This window comes from Triticum urartu, chromosome 3A, assembly GCF_056163025.1.
Source record: "Triticum urartu cultivar PI428250 chromosome 3A, HENAU_Tu73, whole genome shotgun sequence".
Taxonomy (NCBI): Eukaryota; Viridiplantae; Streptophyta; class Magnoliopsida; order Poales; family Poaceae; genus Triticum; species Triticum urartu.
The window spans coordinates 671,948,553-671,975,341 of NC_141875.1; the positions used below are offsets into that span (position 1 = coordinate 671,948,553).

General features: G+C 42.4%; 1 protein-coding gene across 1 annotated transcript; it reads right to left on the reverse strand.

Annotated features, from left to right (window-relative positions):
• Window positions 1–14,849: 14,849 nt before the first annotated feature.
• On the reverse strand, window positions 14,850–15,600 carry LOC125547156 (uncharacterized). Its single transcript, XM_048711146.2, has one exon. The coding sequence runs from the start codon at window positions 15,598–15,600 to the stop codon at window positions 14,896–14,898; it is 705 nt and encodes a 234-aa protein (XP_048567103.1). The 3' UTR covers window positions 14,850–14,895.
• Between the last annotated feature and the right edge of the window lie 11,189 nt (window positions 15,601–26,789).

The window sequence follows — 26,789 nt, forward strand, 5'->3', positions numbered from 1 at the left end:
GATGGAGATCAAAAGGAGCAAAATGATATTGGCCATATCATGTCACTTTTTGATTGCATGTGATGTTTATCATGTTTATGCATCTTATTTGCTTAGAACAACGGTAGTAAATAAGATGATCCCTCATTAAAATTTCAAGAAAGTGTTCCCCCTAACTGTGCACCGTTGCGAAAGTTCGTCGTTTCGAAGCACCACGTGATGATCGAGTGTGATAGATTCTAACATTCACATACAACGGGTGTAAGACAGATTTACACACGCGAAACACTTAGGTTGACTTGACGAGCCTAGCATGTACAGACATGGCCTCGGAACACAAGAGACCGAAAGGTCGAGCATGAGTCGTATGGTAGATACGATCAACATGAAGATGTTCACCGATGTTGACTAGTCCGTGTCACGTGATGATCGGACACGGCCTAGTTGACTCGGATCATGTAATCACTTAGATGACTAGAGGGATGTCTATCTGAGTGGGAGTTCATAAGATGAACTTAATTATCCTGAACATAGTCAAAAGGTCTTCGCAAATTATGTCATGGCTCGCGCTTCAGTTCTACTGTTTAGATATGTTCCTAGAGAAAATTTAGTTGAAAGTTGATAGTAGCAATTATGCGGACTAGGTCCGTAAACTGAGGATTGTCCTCATTGCTTCATAGAAGGCTTATGTCCTTAATGCACCGCTCAGTGTGCTGAGCCTCGAATGTCGTCTGTGGATGTTGCGAACATCTGACATACACATTTTGATAACTACGTGATAGTTCAGTTAAACGGTTTAGAGTTGAGGTACCGAAGACATTTTGAAACGTCGCGAAACATATGAGATGTTTTGAGGGCTTAAATTGGGATTTCAGGCTCGTGCCCACATCAAGAGGTATAAGACCTCCGACGATTTTCTTAGCCTGCAAACTAAGGGAGAAAAGCTCAATTGTTGAGCTTGTGCTCAGATTGTCTGAGTACAACAATCATTTGAATCGAGTGGGAGTTGATCTTCCAGATGAGATAGTGATATTTCTCCGAAGTCATTACCACCAAGCTGCTAGAGCTTCGTGATGAACTATAATATATCAGGGACATATATGATGATCCTTGAGATATTCGCGATTTTTGACACCACAAAAGTAGAAATTAAGAAGGAGCATCAATTGTTGATGGTTGGTGAAACCACTAGTTTCAAGAAGGGCAAGGGCAAAAAGGGATGCTTCATGAAACGGCAAATCAGCTGTTGCTCTAGTGAAGAAACCCAAGGTTGAACGCAAACCCGAGACTAAAAGCATAATTGGTTTGCTACCAATATTTGGCTTGCCAAATGTTGGCACTGCCAACTATTGGCAATACCGAGACTTGCCAACTATTGGCAATTTTATGTGAGAGAGGCAAAACAACTCGTAGCCAACCAAGTAGTTGCCAATATTTGGCACAATGCCAAGCATTGGCATGCCAATTTTTGGCAGCAAACCAATTATGCTCTAAGTGCTTCTGTAATAAGGGGAATAGCCACTGGAGCAGAATTACCCTAGATACTTGGTAGATGAGAAGGCTGGCAAAGTCGATAGAAGTATATTGGATATACATTGTGTTAATGTGTACTTTACTAGTACTCCTAGTAGCACCATGGTATTAGATACCGGTTCGGTTGCTAAATGTTAGTAAACTCGAAATAAAAAGCTGCGGAGTAAACGGAGACTAGCTAAAGGTGAGCTGGTGATATGTGTTGGAAGTTTTTCCAAGCTTGATGTGATCAAGCATCGCACGCTCCCTCTACCATCGAGATTGGTGTTTGCGTTGAGCATAGATATGATTGGATTATGTCTATCGCAATACGGTTATTCATTTAAGGAGAATAATGGTTACTTTGTTTATTTGAATAATACCTTCAATGGTCTTGCACCTAAAATGAATGGTTTGTTGAATCTCGATCGTAGTGATACACATGTTCATACCAAAAGATATAAGATAGTAATGATAGTACCACCTACTTGTGGCACTGCCACGTAAGTCATATCGGTATAAAACGCATGAAGAAGCTCCATGCTGATGGATCTTTGGACTCACTCGTTTTAAAAGGTTTGAGACATGCGAACCATGTCTATTGGTGTATATGCATGAAGAAACTCCATGCAAATGGACCGTTTGGACTCACTTGATTTTGAATCACTTGAGACATGCAAATCATACCACATGGGCAAGATGACTAAAAGCCTCGTTTTCAGTAAAATGGAACTAGAAAGCAACTTGTTGGAAGTAATACATTTTGATGTGTGCACTCCAATGAGTGCTGAGGCGTGTAGTGGATATCGTTATGTTCTTACTTCACAGATGATTTGAGTAGATGTTGAGTACATTTACTTGATGAATCACGAGTCTGAATTATTGAAAGGTTCAGGTAATTTCAGGGTGAAGTTGAAAGATCGTCGTGACAAGAGGATAAAATATCTATGATATGATCATAGAGATGAATATCTGAATTACGAGTTTGGCACAGAATTAAGACATTGTGGAAATTGTTTCACAACTAATACAGCCTGGAACACCATAGTGTGATGGTGTGTCCAAACATCATAACTGCACCCTATTGGATATGATGCATACCATGATGTCTCTTATCGAATTACCACGATAGTTTATGGGTTAGGCATTAGAGACAACCACATTCACTTTAAATAGGGCACCACGTAATTCCGATGAGATGACACCGTATGAACTATGGTTTAGAGAAACCTAAGCTGTCATTTCTTAAAAGTTTGGGGCTGCGACGCTTATGTGAAAAAGTTTCAGGCTTATCGAACCCAAAGCGGATAAATGCATCTTCATAGGATACCCAAAACAGTTGGGTATACCTCCTGTCTCAGATCCAAAAGCAATAAGGGATTGTTTCTAGAATCGGGTCCTTTCTCGAGGAAAAGTTTCTCTCGAAAGAATTGAGTGGAGGATGGTGGAGACTTGATGAGGTTGTTGAACCGTCTCTTCAACTAGTGTGTGGCAGGGCACAGGAAGTTGTTCCTGTGGCACCTACACCAATTGAAGTGGAAGCTTATGATAGTGATCATGAAACTTCAGATCAAGTCACTACCAAACCTCGTGGGATGACAAGGATGCGTACTACTTCAGAGTGGTACGTAATCCTATCTTGGAAGTCATGTTGCTAGACAACAATGAACCTACGAGCTATGGAGAAGCGATGGTGGGCCCGGATTCCGATAAATGGCTCGAGGCCATAAAATCCGAGAGAGGATCCATGTATGAAAACAAAGTGTAGACTTTGGCAGAACGACTCGATGGTCGTAAGGCTGTTGAGTACAGATGGATTTTAAAAGGAAGACGGACAATGATGGTAAGTATCACCATCAAGAAAGTTCGACTTGTCGTTAAGATGTTTTCCGACAAGTTCAAGGAGTTGACTACGATGAGACTTTCTCACTCGTAGTGATGCTAAGAGTCTGTTGGAATTATATTAGCGATTACTGCATTGTTTATGAAATCTTGCAGATAGGATGTCAAAAAACATTGTTTTCTCAACGATTTTCTTAAGGAAAGGTTGTATGTGATACAACCGGAAGGTTTTGTCAATCCTGAAAGATGCTAATAAGTATGCAAAGCTCCAGCAATCCTTCTAAGGACTGGAGTAAGCATCTCGGAGTTGGAATGTACGCTTTGATGAGATGATCAAAGATTTTGGGTTTATACAAAGTTTATGAGAAACTTGTATTTCCAAAGAAGTGAGTGGGAGCACTATAGAATTTCTGATGAGTATATGTTGTTGACATATTGTGGATCAGAAATGATGTAGGATTTCTGGAAAGCATATAGGGTTATTTGAAAGTGTTTTTCAATGGAAAGCCTAGATTAAGCTACTTGAACATTGAGCATCAAGATCTATAAGGATAGATCAAAACGCTTAATGATACTTTCAAATGAGCACATACCTTGACATGATCTTGAAGGTGTTCAAGATGGATCAGTCAAAGAAGGAGTTCTTGCCTGAGTTGTAAGGTATGAAGTTAAGACTTAAACCTCGACCGCGGCAGAAGAAAGAGGAAGGACGAAGGTCGTCCCCTATGCTTCTGTCATAGGCTCTATACGGTATGCCATGTTGAGTACCGCACCTGATGTGTGCCTTGCCACATATCTGGCAAGAGGGTACAAAGGTAATCTAGGAGTAGATCACCAGATAGCGGTCTAAATTATCCTTAGAGGAATAAGGATATGTTTCTCGGTTATGGAGGTGATAAAGAGTTCGACGTAAAGAGTTACATCGATGCAAGCTTAACACCTATCCGGATAGCTCTGAGTAGAGATACCGGATACGTATAATGGAGCAACAATTTAGAATAGCTCCAAGTAGAACAGTTATTTGAAATGGCTCCAAATGTAGCGTAGTAGTTGCATCTACAAGATGACATAGAAATTTGCGAAGTACATACGGATCTGAATGTTGCAGACCCGTTGACTGAAACCTCTCTCAGAAGCATAACATGATCAAACCCAGAACTCTTGGGTGTTAGTCACATGGGGATGTGACCTTGAGTGTTAATCACATATCGATGTGAACTGGATTATTGACTCTAGTGCAAGTGGAAGACTGTTGAAAATATGCCCTAGAGGCAATAATAAATTAGTTATTATTATATTTCCTAGTTCATGATAATCTTTTATTATCCATGCTAGAATTGTATTGATAGGAAACTCAGATACATGTGTGGATACATAGACAACACCATGTCCCTAGTAAGCCTCTAGTTGACTAGCTCGTTGATCAATAGATGGTTACGGTTTCCTGACCATGGACATTGGATGTCGTTGATAACGGGATCACATCATTGGGAGAATGATGTGATGGACAAGACCCAATCCTAAGCCTAGCACAAAGATCGTGTAGTTCGTATGCTAAAGCTTTTCTAATGACAAGTATCATTTCCTTAGACCATGAGATTGTGCAACTCCCGGATACCGTAGGAATACTTTGGGTGTGCCAAACGTCACAACGTAACTGGGTGGCTATAAAGGTACACTACAGGTATCTCCGTAAGTGTCTGTTGGGTTGGCACGAATCGAGACTGGGATTTGTCACTCCGTGTAAACGAAGAGGTATCTCTGGGCCCACTCGGTAGGACATCATCATAATGTGCACAATGTGATCAAGGAGTTGATCACGGGATGATGTGTTACGGAACGAGTAAAAGAGACTTGCCGGTAACGAGATTGAACAAGGTATCGGGATACCGACGATCGAATCTCGGGCAAGTACAATACCGATAGACAAAGGGAATTGTATACGGGATTGATCGAATCCTCGACATCGTGGTTCATCCGATGAGATCATCGTGGAACATGTGGGAACCAACATGGGTATCCAGATCCCGCTGTTGGTTATTGACCGGAGAACGTCTCGGTCATGTCTGCATGGTTCCCGAACCCGTAGGGTCTACACACTTAAGGTTCGATGACGCTAGGGTTATAAAGGAAGTTTGTATGTGGTTACCGAATGTTGTTCGGAGTCCCGGATGATATCCCGGACGTCACGAGGAGTTCCGGAATGGTCCGGAGGTAAAGATTTATATATAGGAAAAGTCCTGTTTTGGTCACCGGAAAAGTTTCGGGTTTTACCGGTAGTGTACCGGGACCACCGGAGGGGTCCGGGGGTCCATCAAGTGGGGCCACCAGCCCCGGAGGGCTGCATGGACCAAGTGTGGGAGGGGACCAGCCCCAGGTGGGCTGGTGCGCCCCCCCACCAAGGCCCAAGGCGCCTCCAAGAGGGAAAGGGGGCAAACCCTAGGGCAGATGGGCCCTAAGGCCCACCCAGGTGCGCCTCCCCCTCTCCCCCTTGTGGCCGCCACCCAGATGGGATCTGGGGGCTGCCGCCACCCCTAGGGAGGGAACCCTAGGTGGGGGCGCAGCCCCTCCCCTCCCCCTATATATACTTGAGGTTTGGGCTGCCCAACACACACGAGTTCCTCTCCTTGGCGCAGCCCTACCCCTCTCCCTCCTCGTCTCTTGCGGTGCTTGGCGAAGCCCTACTGGAGTACCACGCTCCTCCACCACCACCACGCCGTTGTGCTGCTGCAGGATGGAGTCTTCCTCAACCTCTCCCTCTCTCCTTGCTGGATCAAGGCATGGGAGACGTCACCGGGCTGTACGTGTGTTGAACGCGGAGGTGCCGTCCGTTCGGCACTAGGATCTCCGGTGATTTGGATCACGACGAGTACGACTCCTTCAACCCCGTTCTCTTGAACGCTTCCGCTTAGCGATCTACAAGGGTATGTAGATGCACTCTCCTTCCCCTCGTTGCTGGTTTCTTCATAGATAGATCTTGATGACACGTAGGAAATTTTTGAATTTCTGCTACGTTACCCAACAACATAAGCACACTGAACCAAATGTGAGCACTAGCTTATTTTCGTATGTATATTTCTTATTGTTCTTTCGTTGTTCCCAATTCTCCTCTTGCTGGAATGGAAGTTCATGTAATCTTTACTACTTTTAGCAATATTATGAGTGGGAGTTCGTGGTCGGCAATGGAGGTGGTGACACCCCTTCTTATTTAAAAACTGGATATTGTAGCCGTACAGAATCAAGGAGCATGTCAGAGTACATAAAAAAGTAGCATATCAGAGTTATTTGCGAATATCCAATTCGGCTCCTGAGCTCATATACACCCAGTAAATTCGAAAAAAAAAATACTAGCAAAATTCAAAAAAATTACAAAAAAAATTGTTGATAGATGCATGAGTGCGTGATGTCGACCCCAAATTTGTTATTTTTGCTGAGAGCTTGTCAAATGTTTAAATGTGCTGAATTTTTGCACGGACATCAAAAACTCAAGAATCTTTCACAACAAAATTATTTGGATTTTTCTATTATCTTTTAACATTTTTTGGTGAATTTACTGTTTACTCCCCGGCTCATTATGAGCATGGGAGCCAAAACGCCCTTATTTGCCGCTATTTTGTTACAATGTTCAAAAGTATCTTTGTGAAAATATATTCTTGGGATTTATATTCATACAAAATATTCCTTTGCAAAAAAGGCCTTAATTTCTTTTGTTATGCGGCCAAAGAGATAAATCGTTTAAAAGAATAATTTGGGTGTCATCAAATCAAGGATACACACTTTTGTAAGAGAAAAGGCTATTGCGTGACTCTATAAATAAAGCCACAAAAGGTTCACAACATCGTCACGCCCATAAAATTAATCGCCACGGCAACACAACACAACAGACCAAGTTCGAGTTCAGTATTGGCATGCAGGCCAGAATCAGGTATCAAAATTAGAAGCTAGCTAAAGACACCCTGACGGTCGCTAAGCAGTATGTTGCACCGATGGAGTTGGAGAGATCGTTGTAGCCCTGACGCGTGAGATAAGCATATTCATGGCGTCCACATCACAGTTCTTAACCAGAGGCTAACACAGCTGCAAAAGAGTAAGAGATTTAAAAATAACGTCAGCTGGTTTCGAAGGGTCGTCCAGAGAGCCCAGTTGACAGCATCAAAGCAAAACCATAAAAGACGCTAGACCAACCAGACCAAGAACTGACGAGAGGTAATAATTGAGCGAAGGTAGATGGAGACCAGTTAACGGAAAATTCGTTTCCGAGCCCGAGCACATATGCTCTCGTTATCTATTCACTCCGTTCGCTTTGAGATCCCCGTCGTCATGTGTATTCTCGGCTGTATTTTCGCACGTATGGGTGTAAATCTCAGCCCGAGTTGTGCATTTATTTCGGGGTAGATCAACCTGTGGTTGAGTTGGTTAGGTGGACAATGGTATCCCCAACCCACCCGGGTTCAAATCCTGGTGCTCGCATTATTCCTGGATTTATTTCAGGATTTCTGGCGATGCGCTTTCAGTGGGAGGAGACGTTCCCGTCGACGACGAGGCGTCTACAGTGACTTTGTAAATCTCAAGATGATATGCCGGCTCAGTTTCTCGGAGGTGCTTATAGGGATAGGGTGTGCGTGTGTACGTTCATAAGGGTGAGTGTATGCGCGTGTATATGAGCGCTTGTGTCTGTACTGATGCTAAAAAAAAAGATACCGTTATATTCCTCCGGTGCAGAAAAACTCTTGACGGTCCAGCCAGCTTCGTGGGCCCTGAATGGCCGGTGCTCCTAGCGAACACAGCAGAGCAGGTCTAAGATATTCGCTCAAAAAAATAAAAGAGAGATGTCTAAATTATTCTCGCTAGCAGCGCACCTGTTAAATCATATCCCTAAAAAAACCCTGTTACATCGTGTTTTGCTGCCAGAAAAAATACCCTGTTCGTGTTTTCTCAACAAAAAAAACCTTGTTAAATCGTGCGTGCTACAGTGCCAGCTCAAAACCTCCCCGCCGCAAGTGAACTTGCCAGCACGTCTGAGACTATCCCTGTTATGATCGACGATGTCAGCTGTCTTTTTTTTTTGCGAGATACGATGTCAGCTGTCTTTACTATCAAATAAAGAGGGTTTTATGATGTAAAAAAAAACCCTGCCAACACGTCTGATGCGGAAACATTAAACTCCGGTTCTAATCATACAAGTACATTTAAACCATGTTGTTACAATCAAGCATGACACATCTACTCATCAACGAAACCAAAAATGACTCTTCTGGTTTATACTAACGAGGAGCAAGTGTGGAGCTCAACAAAATCACACACACACAAAAGAAAATGCTCCAATTGAACTGTTGTATGCATGTACGACATGGAAATTTATTTCTAGGCCACCCTCACAATTCTTGCACTTACCTGCTGTACGAGGGTGCTTCGGAACATCACCTCAGTCTGGACATGTAGTTTTGTTGTGCCCTTGCCCACATCAAATGCTGCAGAACCTTGTTTGCCTGCTTAATGCTTCATATGGAGCTTTGTCCCTGCTAGTGCTTGGACTTCGAAAGTTTAATTCCTCGTTTTTTAGCTGGGCTGACAGTCCTGCTAGACCATTTGCACAAATAGAAACTGTAACACTGTCATCGTTAGGTCTTTTAGTTGCAGCCTCAACCACCACCAGCCTCCGGTAATGAACTCTTGGTTGGTATAGGCTACCTGTTGGTCTTGAAGCCCCAGGCCAGCCCTTTTTTCAGTGTACAATGTTACCGACAGGATCATCTCTTTGTATGCCCATGTCACGCGCGATACTGTCATTTGTTTAGACCAGTTTCATAATTCTGCTCTCGTAGTTAGCTTGCACATGGTATGTGATTCTGCTCTTGCTGTCAACTTGCACACAGTGTGGGAACTTTGGATCACTCCCTTCGATTCTACAATCATTTCCAGAGTCTTACACACGTAGGCATTGGTCCACTCTAACTGATTCGTCCACAAAGATTAAACAGTGATCTGTTCATTAATGGAACATTCTCCACCGGCCCAAAGAAGTTACCAGTGATGATGTACACTTTTCTGATATCTATACTGTTCTCTGTCAGCTCCTTCCCTGGTTTACATATTTATGTGCTTGCGTGATGGCCAGTGCACCTTCTCCCCGCAAGTCACAAATAGTGAGTAATTATAGTTCACAAGGTGCTGCGTGATTAATCAATAATTGCCATCAGCCCTCTGGAACCTGATCATAGCTGAACACTCGCGACGGCAACCTGATGTTTCCGCTCCTGGTTTACCCTGCAAAAGACAAGTTCATTACTATTCGCATTCTGTACTCAGGCTCACTGCTAAATGGTAGTTCATCATAGAGTCGTAAACTCACGGCACAGCCACACACAATCTCTTGCATACATTTTCTCGTCTCAACGTTAGTCTACTATTGCCATACCATATTCCAAATCCATTTCCCTGGTTTACATATAAGCCGTAGGCCTCACTCAGTTAATCAATACCACATGTTTTATGACATTTTCAGTTGGATTCTCAGCAAAAGCTCAAATGAAGTTCTCAAGAACACTGATCCTAGGCATGGAGTCCTACAAAGGGGTGCCAAGCTTACTCCAGCCCTGTTAATTCACAACCAAATTAGCTTTCTTGAGACCCCCAAAAAGCACTGAACAAATATACATCTACCCCGGTCGATCAACCATCTCCAACCCCAGAAACTTGTACTTAAGCACCAGGGAGTCACTAACACAGAGACCACCTCCAGTGCACAACGATTTAGTATTAACTAACCATTTCAATAGTCCAACTTTTTTTACACTTTTTCAGCATCCTAGGATTAATACCCAGTTCAAAAATTTCATGTTCAGTATGAACTGTCCCCAAAAATGAGTGTATCATTCAGATAATAGAGATTTACAAATCACACACCTTTTTTTTCATCCCGGAACTTCTGGGTTCACCTTCCTTGTTAATCCTCCACGCTACCCTGGCGAGCTGTCATTCCCCAACTCCAATGCTGCACCTTCATCGCAGTTCCGTTCATCTCTGCATATGACGAATGAACAAGGCGAACGCCATGCCCATCGACTGCAGCAGCGCCCTTCACCGCAGTGGTGGAGCCTGCCAATTAACATATAATTCAGTTTTACATCCATCCACCGTGAGCCAACCAAGGTGCCTAGCACACACAAGGTGCCTTCCTCAACGATCCAAATCACCAAGAGTTTCAATTCAGTACCCCAAACAGTAACATGGCCTAATTCCACCAAAACAGCACACCGTACACACACTAGACTGCCACTTTTCCACTCCAACTCACAGTCACAGCCAGCAAAATGCTCTCTATATAACATTTTAATGTTGGGGCTGCACTCTAATTACAGCAAATTTTCTAACCTACCAATCATAATGACATACATACAGAGATCATAGGTTCTCAAAATTGCCCACCTGTTGTCCATCCTGGTGCTTCAGGGTTCCCCTTCATCCCAGACTCCTGTTGACTGCGTAGGTGAGGTCTTCTTCCGCACACCCAAATCCCCAGATGTTCTCCAATCAACTCTGCTCAGGCAGAGGATGCGTTTCCATCTCCTTCAAGATAGATGACCGTCGTCCTCGATAGCTGCGTGAAGACCGGATCCGGCCGCGCAATGTTGTCCGATGTTACCTCCCGGACTGGAACCTGCGAACACCTCCAACGCACAAGAACTGAATCCTAGATAAATGGCAATTGATAACAACGAACTGCAACCACACGGTCCGAAATGTCATACCTGTCCACAGGATCTAGCAGAAACTCCATACCATCATCCGCCATGGCCGTCGTGGAACCTGCGTCGCCGCCGTAGATCGTCAGTTACCGATCGCCGTCAAAATCTGTGCCTCGGCTCGGAAACAACGAAACGTCCCGTGCCGCCGCCCAGAAAAACTACCAGACGGACCCGTCAATGCGGCTACTTCGTGGGCCCACCGTATGTTCCTGTGCATCGCCGCATATGGTCAATACCACCATTTACTAGTGATCAGAACTGGCCCTTCAATGCATTTATCACGGATCGCAAGACACGAGCCAATGGACCAGATTCCGAGAGCAGATGTGCTCGGGCGTCAAAACGCCGTTCTCCCAGTTAACCCCCAACTGAGTACAGCTCCACAATAGGACCGCAAAATCACAAGAAAATAAAATATGGTCAGAATGTTCTTGCCAAAAACAAAGAGAACATGTAGCCGCAGCCCAAGCATTATGCTTCCTAATTTGATCCGAACACTTAGCAGCAGGGAGCTTTCCCCGAATAGCTTGCCAAAGGAAGATCTTGATTTTAATCAGAACACAAGCCCTCCAAACACCCTTGAACTTCGGAGTAATAGAACCCATAATGAGATTGAAGTAAAGCGAGTTCACAAAAAAAACACCTGAGGAGGAACAAGGCCAGACCATCGAATTTGATTATTTTTTTTAGGATGAGACCATCGAATTTGATGCCACTGCAGGGCCGGCCCCACAGTGGTGCCAAAGGTGCGGCCCGCATAGGGCCCAAAATTCTGGGGGCCCATATTTTTTATATAGGTGTAGTAATAGTTGAGCGCAACTGAGCCGAGCGGCGAGCGACTAGGCCCATCGAGCGAGAGCGAGGCCATCGAGCGGACGGAGCGCTAGGACTCCTCCTCCCGATCGCTATGAGAGGGTCAGGTGACGAGGCAGCACTCAGAGAAAAAAAAATGGCGACAAGGGCATCGCTAATTCGCTACGTTATCTAAAAGATACTGCCAGTTATTATGTAAGACATTATATTATATGCATTATAAAAAAATTCTTCTTGATATATATTAATATATATACATTATAATTGCTCGTTAGGTCATTTTTTAGTGAGATAGGGCCTATTTTTTAGTTTGGCACAGGGCCCCGGGTTTTGTCCGCCCGGCCCTGTGCCACTGTTCCAATTCTGCAGGAGAATGGGAGCGATGGAAGGCCAAATCCCGACGAGAGTTGGCACTCTCAGAAATAGTTATCTGGGACTGCCACAGAAAGAAAAAAAGAAGAGGGAAGGAAGAACATAAAGGGGTTTCCCCATGCCACCAATCAAGCGAGTGGATTTCCTATCATTAACAAAAAAAATATTGTATGTTCTAAAATACAATAATTACTATTTTTTTTGTTTACTAAGTTGCAACTTAACCACCGTGATTGTAGCGTCTGGATGCGGATATGGTGTTTTTTTGGGTGAAAGGAAACTTTATTTCATCAATCAGGACATAAGTCATGCTTACAAATATTAGGGATGTCTCCTGGTCCTGAACCCAACCACACCATAGTGCGACCTTATGCCCGTCCAAAGGAGGCCAGATAATGGCTTGCACCATTATGTTCCCTACGAACATGAGATAGCTTGAACATCCTCCCTTCCTCAAAAGTCTTTGACTTTGATCGACCAACATGGTATAGCGAGACCGGTCCCTATCCGGGCCATTAATCATCTTAAGAGCGACAAGACAGTTCGTCTCTGCTTCTATCGGCAACTCCATCCATTGCAGGGCGGGGTTGATGCCCTCCATGCAAGCTGAGAGCTCAGCCTCCAATGGTTCTATACATGTGCGCAACTCTCTGCAGGATGAGAAAATGATGTCGCCGGTGGAGCCGCGTAGAATCATGCCCGCCCCCCGCAGTTCCCGATGTGGTGCAGAATGATCCTTCAATGTTCAATTTTGCCCATCCTTGAGCCGGAGGAGACCATCTGGGTGGGGCGCCATTGATGGGTTGATCATGCGGTAATGGCTTGTTGGGAGTCGCTATATCCACAATTTTCTTTCTTTTAACTGGATCAGCACATGGGTTGTTCTGCACACCAATTAGTGAGTCCACCGTAGCTTAGAAGATACCTCTTGGATGCTTCAACTGATGTTATCTCGTTGCGAACGTGCCAGCAACGCCATAGTGTCATCACGAGCTCCAATCTCCCCGTGTCCTGCAGGTCACAAAGTGTTTGGGCAAGCCAGAGCCCGTCCGCTGAAACGACGCCGACAGGGGGATCTACCACTGTTCTGCCATCGCTTGCCAAAGTGCCACCGCTTTAGGACATCTGCAAAATGCATGAAACGTGTCCTCCGGCTCCATCGTGCAGAGGAGGCAGTCGTCAAAGACTTCCAAACCGCGCCATTTTCTATTAGCCCATGTAGGTAGATAATCTGTGATCAAACGCCAAGTGAATGTGCAAACCTTAGGAGGAGCAAGGCACCTTTATATAGAAGCCCAGACGGCTCGTCGCCCATCCGGTGCCCTGCTTGTCGCGACTGAAGATGGTGTTGTAAAGAAGTTCAACAATATAAGTTGATGTGTATAAGAATCACAAGGACAGAACATGTTTTGAACCACTGAAATATTTATATATGCATTCTCAAAAGAAATATGTATATATGCAACTGGAAAAATATGTTCATGGCCCGTGGCAACGCACGGGCATTCTACTAGTTAGGAGTAGAGATTAAGATAAGTCAGAATGTCCACATGGCACCTCCACAGGAAAGCATAATGTGAGAAATGATTCAGCCATGTCAGGATGTCCACAAGGCACTCAACCCATTTCACATTTCTAATCCAACTGAGAATTATCTCATATGCCTGTGATGTGTGAGAAGAATAGATGCAGGTTCATCACCATAGCAGCTGCACTGCTCCAGCATATAGAGATTCAGATGACTCCATTTTTACAGTAGAAAGAGAGTGGGGTTCGCCTTCAACAACCTGCAAAAGTAGAAAGAATGTAACTTTTTAGATGTTGCAGATATATAACTCAAAAGCACATATACCATGCATAATGACTATCATGAGAGTAGTTATAAAAAATCATACTTGTTGCTTCAGTTACCTCATTTTCCCAGTCTAGTTCTCTCCTCAAAAAAAAAATACAGGAACATCTAAAAGAATGTATTCCTTTCGTCCTCAGACACCAAAGAGAAATCCAGAGAAAATCGTTGAACCTTCAGAAGCATAACAACGAACAGGTTCAGTTCAAAAGCAGGATTTTGATGCAGCATAATGTACATGATGCACCTCCCCTACTGTTGAGATTGTGTAGATCATTTTAGTTCCATAACACGCTCACACACAGCACACAGACGCAAACACATTGGTTGCCTGGAAGCCGGAGCAGGAGCAGCCGCGAAAGGCGGAGCTTGGGAGGCAGCCGCAGCCGGCCGGACTACGGGACGGCGCATCGCAAGCGCCGGCAAGTACTACTCCCTCCATAAATAAATGTAAGATCGTTTAGATAACTACTTCTAAACGAACTTATATTTCTTTACGGAGGGGGTGCTTGATAATTTTTATTACAAGTCTGCATTATGATTCATTTTATAATTTATAGGGAGAAATCTCTAACAAAGAAGGGATAACTGGATGAAATATGACAACGACCTTACAATCTTTCAACGAACATAACAGATAACCGACTGAATCCCTAACAAAGAAGGGAATAACTGACAGAAATGTTGACGACGAATCTTTGATATTTGGAAGAAAGAAAAAAGGAGACTGGATGCTGCTGCTCTGTTCGGCCTTGAACCGTACGTCTCATGAGTACACTACTAGAGAGCAAGAAACTCCGGCAGGGCACAGATCCTCACGTCGCTGCGGCAAATCGGGCACGTCGTCGCCTGGCAGAACCACCTGAAAATGCACCGGCGGTGGAACGCGTGCGGGCACCTCGGCGGCTGCACGGCGGGCTCTCCATCCAGTCCCTCCAAGCAGATCGGGCAGTTGTCGGGCTTGTCGCTGCCGCCCAGGTCCCTCTCCTTGCACGCCATCAGGAGAGCCTGCTCATCATGTATGAACTGCCGGTCCACCTCCATGACGAAGCGGAAGGTGAAGCCACGGGTGGCGCGGTCGCTGCACGCCACGCGGACGATCTGCGGCACCACGTTCGAGGGTACGACGCGGTCCCACTCGTCGTCGGCGAGGCGGAGCACCCGGAGCTGGGGCATTCTCGCCAGCATCCTGCGGAGCGCCCAGCGGCAGGCACCGTCGCTCTGGAGCGCGGAGAGGTCTCTGACGAGGAACTTCATGGCGGAGCCGTTGCTTGGACCGATGTACTGCTGTTGCCTCACGATCGGGGGCTGGCCGCGTCCGCGGAACTCCAGGGACCGCTTCACGTAGCACTTCACGAACACCGCGAACTGGTACCCAGCGTCGGGCGGCGCGGGATCAACGGAGAACCAGCTGGAGGTCGCCTCGACACTGCGCATGACCAATAGGCCAGCAGCGGCGGCAGCGGCGACGGCGTGATTCGACATCGCCGTCACTATTTCACTACACCGGGTGGCAACATGGGATCTGTTGTGGCAAAGCTGCAGATGGTTGCGGCTGGTGGCGCTATTTGTAGTCGACGGCCGGGGGGCGCGTGCGCGTACCGTGGCTACCAGTCGGAGAGGCTTCGGGCGGGACATTCGAATTCTTGTTAGGAAACGAACGCGATGGAAAATATTTTTTTTCTCCGTTTCACGCGGCAAAATCGAAGTCCTTTTTTTGAAAGTAAATCGAAGTCCTTTTAGGAAACGAACGCGATGCAAAACGTTTTTAGGAAAGATACAAACGCGATGCAATTGTTTTTTTCTTTTTAGGAAACGAACGCGATGCAAATCTTCCGTATCACACGGAAAGGGTAGGCAGTTAAACGATTCTTTTTTGACATCAAAGTTAAATGATTCCTTTTAGGAAACGAACGTGATACAATTCTGCTCTCCGTTTCAGGCCTTTAGCCTCGCCTTAAGCACAAGTTAGTTTTTTTCGATGGGTAGATTAAATGTGGGCTGGCCATTTGCGCGGCCCATTAGCGTATATATTTTTTCACTTCCCAAAAAATATTTTATATATCTAAATAATAAATGAAAATAGAGTTTGCTTTAATAAATGAAAAATTAGAAATTTAATAGATCAAGAGAAAAATATCATCTATTTATAGTTTTGTTCATATAGCTTCTTAGATTACTTCTTGTATACTTACAAAATGATTTACACTGATAATGAAAAGTATTTCGTGAAATCACAAATAAAAGGGTAAAAAAATAGTAAACTATAGTTTGCCGCTTCGCGGACACCATTCACAGGCGAATGCTTTGGGGGGGGGGGGGGGGGGGGGGGGTCTAGAAGGAGGAGCCCGAGAGGTAGGGTACAATTAATTTGACATGTGGAACTCATATGTAAGGTTGGTTATTGAAACGAGAAGAACAAAAGTCATCCTTGAAGCGCAATAACATCGCGCGAGGGCAGGGCATCAAAAGTCAAACTTGTAAAAAGATACATGTGTCACCATGTGTCGCTTCTTTCTCATGCCACTTAGAAAATGCTATCAGCACTAGAGTCGGCTTCATGCAATTACTCTATATTGATTCTTCATTATTAGGGTCTGATTACGTTATCATTGCAAAAAAAAAAATTGGAGTCTGTTAGGAAAAGAAGCCATGACTACCGGATTACTTTAAGCAAAGGAGCACATGATGAAAAACTATATGACACCCATCACATTATTACATAATGATACCATTTACATTACATTACATAATGTTGATGGAACAAAGTAATGCATAATAAGGGTAGCTATTTCTTCCATGATGAAATACCAAGGAACTGCTTGTATGGAGCAACAAGTCATGTCAATGAAAAAATGCTAGATCAAACAATCTACTAGTTTGCAAAAAAAAAAAGCCACTTTGGTGGAATAATTTCTTGCACAATATGGATTTTTATGTATACTCGAAGAAAAAAACTTCTAGTATGAAGAAAAAATCCATGTCAATTAAACAAGTGGTGCACAATACGAAACTTATTTCGGTGTTCACAAAATAAGCAATATATTTGAGTTATTATTTGTATATTGGATCAAAAACTTTAGTGGAATGAAGGAAATGATTTTATGTAGCCTAAATAATGAAAAACAAATGAACACTTAAAAAGTATTCATGAAACATTTTACAAAAAAATATAGCTACTGTGTATTAGGTGAAAGTCGCCCATAAAAAGTACTCCCTCTGTCTCATAATATAAGAACGTTTTTGGCACTACACTAGTGTAAAAAACGTTCTTATATTATGGAACGGAGGGAGTATTTATGAAACATTTTACAAAAAAAAAATAGCTACTGTGTATTAGGTGAAAGTCACCCATAAAATTGTTGGTGAGTAGGGCTTGAGAAAATCCTATCGAGCTCCGTGGAAAACTATGGATCAATAGTTGAGTGCAGCATTTTGGAGGACGAGCTCCATGGAGCTTTTTTTAAAAGAAAAACAAAAAATATATTATTAAGTTTCAAAAAATTCTGGACAAAAATATATGCGTTCATATGGATGTGTTTTACATGTGTGTAAGTTCTGACAATGAAATGCCATTATGTTGAGAGCTACACAAGAAAGACAAATTCGTGCATTTTTTATAGTGAAAAATATGTGTAATGTTCACCATTTCAAAATCACAATTTTTTATTTTATGTAGCTCTTACAGTAATGTATATCATCTTCAAATTTACACACATGTATTACACATCCGTATGAACACGTATTTTTTTAAGATTTTTTGGAAACTTCAAAATGTGATTTTTGTTAAATTTTCAAAATAAAGAGCTCCACGGAGCTTCGCCTCCATTTAGCATTTTCGTCAATAGTTGCCCTGAAAATACAATTGCAATATGTGTGGAAAGGGTAGTCGGCATATGCAGGGTGGCACAATTAAGTGAGCAGGCAGGCGTCGCAGATCAAAATTCAAAACGGGAAAAGACACATGTGTCATCCTCTGTCGCTTCTTTCTCGTGCTACTCAAATACATTTAGCATTGGAGCTAGCATAGGGTCTTCCGATGTTTGTCTCTTAGCATGGGTTTGTAGGTAAAATGTTAATGTGGCACATCAATTAAGGGTGAGTGAGGAGTTGTATGTTAGTGGAGATAAAGTTTAACCATGTTTCTGTATGTAGTGTAACCGATGCTCTAATCCGGTGTGCCTTCTCGCCCTATGTTTCTCTCCTTCCTATCTCTCCGTAACTAACATGAACCCTATACCGAATGAAGGTAACATCATTTAGATAAAAACATAAAGAGACAATGCATTGGGTGGTTGTCTCTAAAACTCTTTCACCACCTAGAATGACGAGTTAAGAGCCAATGTATTAGGTGTGCCCTTAGTACAACTAGCTTTAAACATTCTCTCATATTAGTAAAGGATTACTTTAAGCAAAGGAGCATGCAATAGTCATTTCTATGAAAGAAACGTGTCTAGTTGTAATTTTCATTTTCGGCAGGAAACAAACCTTAATAGACGTGGAAGTCCATCTACTCCGCCTTTCTGTCTTTGAAGGCTAGCTAGCTATATGGTCGTGCACTAGCTAGCAATGCTCAGCAAGACTTGTCACAGCTTAGTGAGCTATTTTGCTTTGATGGAACGGAGCTTTAGCTTCACAAGCGCAGGCAGCATAGCCCACGTACTTACAACACTATCCATGACCACCACACCCAGCTCGTAATCGCATAACTCCCAGGAACATCTACTCGCTTGATCCTAGAGATTGTTGTTTCCCAGCGTATGATATACTACAAGGTGGGGTTCCTCTATGAACAGCGAAACGACCATTACGACAAGGCCCGAGATCTCATCGACACATCGGATGAGCCTTGAGACCTCGATCCCTTGAAAGTACGAAAACATGTGTGAGTTTCTCACTCGAATTGGATATTTGTTACATTGATCCACCCAACCACCCACATATAGCAAATTCAAATTACAAGTGAATTTCAAGTTCAGGCCAAAGCATTCCTTTCTTCCGGGCCAAGCTTATAAGTAGTCATTGCGCTTAATGGCCCAGTCTGGGCAAGAGTGCCATCTGGGGAGCCTCTTGTTGTGGTTGGCCACGACCTAGGTGATCTTTGAGATAAAAATGTGCTCACTGCACTTGAATTTTTCTAAACAAATTTTGAATTTAATTTTTTTCACCTCGATATAGATAGGTATTAAACCCATATTTATCAAAAATGTGTTGATAACTTTTTTTGAGATAAAAATGTGCTACTAGCTCAGTGGAATATTCTCTACACCCATCATATCTGTGCAACTCACAAGTTCGTGCCTAGTCGGCCTCTAAGTTTTCCGCATTGTTGTGACATACATGTTCCATAAAGTAACAAAAAAAGTGCAACTCGGGATTCCATAGATGTGGAAAGCACGCACCTATCACTGCGTCGTGACTCGTTAGCTTGTTACATGAAAGATGCTAACTAGAGCTGCGGCAATTAATTTGGATCGGAGGGAGTATGATATTTAACTATACAATGACTGATTAAATCCAGTTCTTGTTAAACATTGGCATTTCTTCGCAATATGTGTGTTAACCGTGGGGAGGCACAGTGGATCTTCCATGCGGAAGGCATGGAATAATTTCTTTCTGAGTGGTGTAAGGCACAGAATAATGATACGACGGGCATGACGCACTGTTGTTGGGCTAGCCCATGTGCTCTGGGTTTTGTTTTTTTTTCATTTTTATCTGGTGTACTTTTGATTTTTTTTCTAGCTTTACTATTTTGGCTTTCCCTTTTATTGAATTTTATGTTTCATTTAATTTTGCTTCTATTTTCATTTATTGGTTTTTATTTTTTTTGTTTATTCTTGTTCAAAATAAATATGTAACTTTTTTATAAAATGAAAGAACTTAATTTTGAAAACAAATCATTCTAAAGTACGAATACATTTTTAATCCATGAATGATCTTAAAAGTTATGCAAGCACAATTTAAAAAGTCATGACAACTTTTTGAAATTAGCAAACATTTTTTTAAATAACGGAATCATTGTTCAATTACAGGAACATTTTCCCAAAATATTTGAGACTATATAAAATTATTAGATCATTTTTTGGAAATATGAGAAACATGTTTTATTGCACTAACATTTTAAAAAACATGGGAACTATATTTAAATATAATATTAATATTTTGAAAGTGTAATAACTTTTTAAAAATGTATGATCATTTCTATAAGATATAATACTTTACTTAATTGTACAAACAATGTTAAAAAAATTGGTGAACTCTTTAGAAATTGCCTGAACATTTTTTGTTAAAAGTTCGAGCATCTTATATCTAATTTTATATTTTAAAAATGGGCTTAAAACTTAAAATACAAATAATAATTTGTATGAAAAAAATTAAAATTAAAAGCAGCTCAAAATAGAGCAAGGGCCGAGCTAGGCGCATCAATAGATGGTTGCTTCGTTACGTTAAAAATCCGGAAAACAGTCCATTCATGAAAGAATAGTCTCTTTGTTTTTCAGTGGACAACGAACAAATAGTAGATCAATGAAACAGATGTAAATGAGCCACCAAAGAAGCACAACAGTAGATAAGCAAACGAACTGGTGCACCTTTGCTCGTTGTTTCGCGCGTAACACACGATATAGGAGAGCAACTAGCTGACGGTTACCCCTTAGGGGACGACGGCAAGGCTCAGTTTCACATACTTGGAGCACGCCAAGCAGTGTCGAAGCCACGTTAGACCTGTGCAGTCGCTTGACTACACAGAATTTTCGTGAGTCCATGACCCCCACCACGTTAGGCCCGTCTATTTAGCATTTGTTTTGGAAAACAATTAGCTGGGCCATAACAAAAATTACCGCCTTGGTCCCTTGGTTTTAGTGGATCGGGAAATATCCCAAAATAACGTACTTTTCTTCTTAAATTTCTCTAACTTTCCAACTTCTAGCTCGTGTATCGGAAGAAAGGAACTTCTCGATCGTGTGTTGTCAAGAAAAAAAACCCTTCTCAATCGTGCACATCTCAGTTTATCGCCGAAACATGGACAGCCGCCGTCAGCCGCAACCTCCTCCCGTCGTCCCGCTAGCCGTGAGGCGCGGAAACCTCCGGCCATCCAGGGCCGTGAGCGACGCCGATGCACTGTTCGGCGAACCGCGAGCGACGCACCATCCAGCATCTGCGGGCACCCATTAATCCAGACTGAATTGATCTATAGTTCAATATTGTTGCCAGTATACTAATCAAACACCAGAACGTTTCCATATATCTACTAGTAAGCTTGTACGTGCAACACACGTCTGAACTCTATCACATAATAATTAAAACAGTTGTATGGTTTTATATAGATTTTCATCTGCAAATTTTTCACTAAAATAATGTTTGTTTGGGTGGAAAAAAATCAAATCACATGGACAAATGAAGAATGTGTAAATAATATTAAAGATCAATGGAAATCTCTACTGAACATTGGTAGTCTCATATGCTTCCCATTGAACATCATACATTCTGTGAATTACCACTGCCCTAGGCAATCCACAATCCAGCTGTCTTGCTTGTGAAGATCTGATATTGCTCAGTTCATTCTAATATACATCTGCAGAATCGCGAAGTAAAAGCAGAGAGAAAGATTATACCGAATCTAGCGACCCTAATCAGATAGAGACATGAGAGAACAATTAAAAAAGACAATGAAAGAATTTAATGAATAAAATCTTATGCTTACGTATCAATCCATGAGAGATAACTATACTTTTGCAAATTTTCATTACAACATTGTCGAATGTGTGATCAACAAAGACAAACTACAGTCGGCTTGTATCATGCATTATGATTTAACAGAGGCAGACAACAGAGCCAAACTAATGGAGATAATTCATCTAGGTAGCTATAGGATGCATTATGATTTAATTCTCTCCCAAATATGCTTCCTATTAACTCCAAAATCTGATATTGAAATGACACAGTATTTGTCCTATCAGAATTTTTTTAGACAGAGGACCATCACATTTTGAAACTGTATACTCATGCTCAACTTTTTCCAGCACAAAGACTAAGTTGTATGTGTTGAAAAGTATCAATAGGATAAAGCATGTACCTGTACTAACCTTGACAACATCAATGGCCTTGTCATTCCTTCAGAACAACCATAATGAAACTATTCTTGTCTTCTCTTTCAAATTGAAAGAGATAATATACATGAACAAAGCTTATTTCTGAAGATACATTGTTGCTAACACCCAGGGAGGTTATGGTCCAGATTGAATCGAGCTGCACTGGGTCGGTGGCTGGACAATGGTGGAGTTTCGGTTGCAGTGATGTGGCCATCGTGGTAGAGGCGAACTTCTGTGCTAAAATGCATTATAATGTCAGGTTAGAATCGAGCATTCTAGCAGATAAAGAAGGGATGGAGAGGGAGAGAGATGTCAGGTCGCTACCTTCTTGGTACCGATGGATGGAGCTACCCGTTCCGAGGAGATAGGGTGGAGGAGGGCGGAGCTGGCAGCAAGGAGCACACGTGTGGCCTCGTTCGCCGGCTCTACACAGGAATGGTTACTTAGCAAGGTTCACAAAGAAAGAATATAGAGCAAGAACAAAATCTGCTACTTACATAATGTAACACGAATCCTCTTTCATATGGATATATATAGTAGCGACCTGCCACATGTTAATATTTTGACAGAGGCTCCAACTTTGTCAGTGGTATTCTCCTCGAAAATAACCTGCAAGTCAAACAACTGTTTATGCAAGTAGCATATACTCCCTATGTCTCATAATATAAGAGCGCTTTTAACAATACATTAGTGTCAAAAACGCTCTTATATTATGGGATAGAGGGAGTAGTTCCCTTCTTTCCATAAGCTGGAATCACAATGTGCGTCAGTTGGTACAATTCTCAATGATTACCTTGACAGTGTTCATAAATGTCTGTATTGATGTTTCCATGACCGTTAGATATAAGTTAATTCAGATAAGCAATACCACCAACCTTTACCAAAATTCAGAGAAGCATGTACTGAATATTCATAGAATCATTTGTATAGTTGACTCATTGTATCTTTTCTCTCGGGTATAACATCTTGCATGACCAAGCTTGAGCAATGCAAATAACAGAACAATGCCACCATGCAAGAGAGAGACACCTGAGTGTTCAAATAAATTAAGGATTGCTCCTGTTGATGCATGATCATAATTACATTTGCATTGACATTAAAGTTGAGGAACAAATGCTATATCATTGATCCAAGAGATGCTAGCTACAAGTAAATATTTCGCAGTATTACACCTAAAGTTTAACGTGCATATGCAAGAATCTCTATCTAATATTACCATCCCCACATTAATGTGACACGGTTGCCTTTTCCCATCTCTGTATATATTTTTTCATACAATCTAGCTTGCAAAACAGGTGCAAGGAACAGACTGTTTCTGTGCAATAATATTAGAAAACATTAACCATGGCGGACATATATAAATATGTGATGAGCATTAACATGGGAAGACAAAAAAAAAGGTAGTAAATTTCATGGACAAACCTTTCTTCCAGTCAATGTCGAGACATGGTCCGGTTTTGCAAATTCTCCCAATAGAAAGTGAAAGTGAAGCAGACTACAATATATAGGGTCCACAGATCATGGCTTCTACTCCGATTGAAATATTAATTCAATTTTCCTTCATGTACATATATTACGCCGCATATATCAATGCCCAAAGGAACCACTTCACCTGAGTGAAGCTTCAATTCTGAAAAGTGAAGTTCTCGATGTCCTACAAAAACAAATCTTATCAAACAAATCAAACAAGCTCAATGGGCTAAGAACAGAAGTCCTACAAATCAAAGAGGCCAACCCTTAAAAACTCAATTGTACCAAACATCCGAAGAATTTGCTAGCTTAGCAGTCAAGACCAAGCTATCAACATTTAACTGCAGTTGGCAAACAATATAGACTATCTATCTAGTTCACTAAAATGACCATGCATCCAGCGTTGTCAGTTATGATTAATGACCATTTACATCAAAATTTCATAATTCTCTGCCACGCATATACGCAATTAGAAGGATGAAAAAACTCAAAACAGATTATGAAGCATCTCTTGCATCAAATTGCAAGTAATTAAGCACTCTGGACGGACCCGGACGGCGGCGAGATCATTGCTCTGTCCATCTCAGATTTCCTCTGTCCATCTATGAACCAGACCTACGTACCTCAAGGGTCTCTTAACTCTGTCCGTCTCAGAGCGGCTTTAGGCGGGCACTAACATTGATTATGTAATCTCCTCAAGATGAAAGAACATTATTCTGGAATTTAATATGTCATCACTTTTTTTTATCTGTTAGAGCACCCGGGAGGAAAAGCTTTCAAAATGGTGGGCATTCAGTTGTAGTTCTTTTTCATGCAGATAGGCCTTCCAACTTTCCAAGAATCTTACTCTGGATTAATTACATAACATACAGAAGTAGAGTCATGTTGGTGGTCTATTGAGCATAAAATTAAACTTTGTATAAAAGCAGGGCTGTTAAGCCTATTATTCTCTACAAGATTACCTTCGTAGAAGTATTACACAATATCGAATTTTACGCAGTACAACAGTGTCTACTTTCAAGCATATTGAAGTACAATTATAGGTTTTATTTTAGTTAATATAGTGACACCGTTGTTTGGTTTCAAGCTTGGGAGTTACAGTGCATATCTCTCACCCGAGAAGCCATCACCGAGAGGCCTACCCATTCACAGATCAAATTTTGACAGATTCATGAATTGCTTAAATTTGTCAAATTTCCCAGTTAGGTCACCTGGGAGGCTGGGAATCCAGAAGGTTAAAGATTATTAAACCATCACAAGTCAAATAGCAGATAAATGGGAAATAAGAAAATATAGAAGTACATCAGCAGTGATTGCAGGTTCTAGTATATCAAGAAAAATACGACAATCATCAGGTCACAATACATCTAACGTCATACAGTTTGAAGAATCTAACTGGGACTTGGAAGAATTCACCAAACTATTATTATGAGCCAACAATTCCGTTTCAAAACATAATTGTTGAGATATATGATATTGAAAATTCCTTTCTTCAAATATCTTTCATATTTAAACTCGAAATATCTAGAAGATGAGAGCTTTGGCCTTCTTGTGATAACATGAAAGTAGCAGCTAGCAGCCATACTGCAACTCCATATTTTAGACTCTTTCAATGAATTCATAAGACATGCAAGGACCGCTCACAGTTCGGCGACAATGTGAGCAAAGCAAGTCAGCAAGCATATAATGATTTCCAGGCTGAGAAGAGTGTAGATAGACCTGCAATATTCTTATATACGACCCTGACCACTTATCCGCTTCTCAAACAAACCATATACTAAAAGCTGGAATATAGATCATGAAAATGTTGCGATAATTCTGAATTTTGCAGTTCATAGAACACTATTAGTAGAAAGTAAGTAGTATTGTTCTGTGGGTTTAGTGAAACGGAAGCATGATTAGCATATCAAAATACCGTATTAGCCGACCATTGTATCTGGGAGAAGGACGGCGACGATGTCTCACATGGTCATCCATGATCGCAGAGGATGTAAATCGCGTGGTGGTCGGTAATGAACTGGGGCGATATGGATGCACCCGATGGACGTTTTGAGCACAATACTTGATACAATAGCCTTGATCTTTGTGACCCCTCTCCAAAGCTGCCTTTCTATCCTGAAATCTCCAGAAAAAATCAAAATCAAAATCCGAGACAGATGGTAGCCGGCCGGTGAGGGGAACTGACCACGTGCTACTGAAGTAACCCTCTGCTTTTCATGTTCCGAGAGGTCGAATTTCACGCTGGTTCTAGTTATACTTGCCAGCCTAAAACTATTTGGTCACATATGGACATGAATTCAAACTGATTGTCCGGGAACTAAGTAGTTCAACACTTTTTCACTACTAAATAGTTGAATAGCTAAGGGATATGTATATCTTATACTGTTGTAAAAGTAGTTCAGTGATGGCCTTGTGTTCCTGTTTCTTTCTGAAATATCTATGCATGGCCAAAGTCGCCAGAGCCAAAGGGAAAAACGAAAAGGAATCAAAACGCAGTCAGTTTGAGTGGTACCGACAATAATCTGGCACATCAAATTCACTACTTTTTTTGTCAAACTGATTCACTACATTGATATATCCACAAAGTACAGAATTTGAAAATACAGATATACTACTAACTTCTACAATTCCGTCACAACAAACTGTTGAACCAATATGTATACAATGTTCCTCATACCATGGAGGGGAGCACGCCTGGTCGCGGGCATCGTCAGACTTGAAGTCATAGGAGAGGAGGTCGGAGCAGCCTCCCTGCCATGGTCGTGGTGGTCGTGGAGGAACGGCTCCGGTGACCCGCGGCTCCCGCGGCGAAGGGGGCGGCTCCGGCGGCCTGCGGCTCCCGTGGCGAAGGGCGGCTCCGGCGGCGGCTGACAGCAAAGGGAGGAACGACGGGGCGGCGAAGGGCGGCTCCGGTGGCGGCTGACGGCCGCGGGAGGAACGACGAGGTGGCGAACTGCGCGCGGGAGGAACTGCTCAGGCGGGAGGAGGAGGGGGGCGAGAGTCGTGCGTGCGTGCGTTGTTGGTAGATTTCTTTTTTAACAGCGGGGCATGTTAGTGATCGACTTAATGCGTGGCTTGTTGTGTTAAACACCGAAGGATTATGGGCCATCAGAT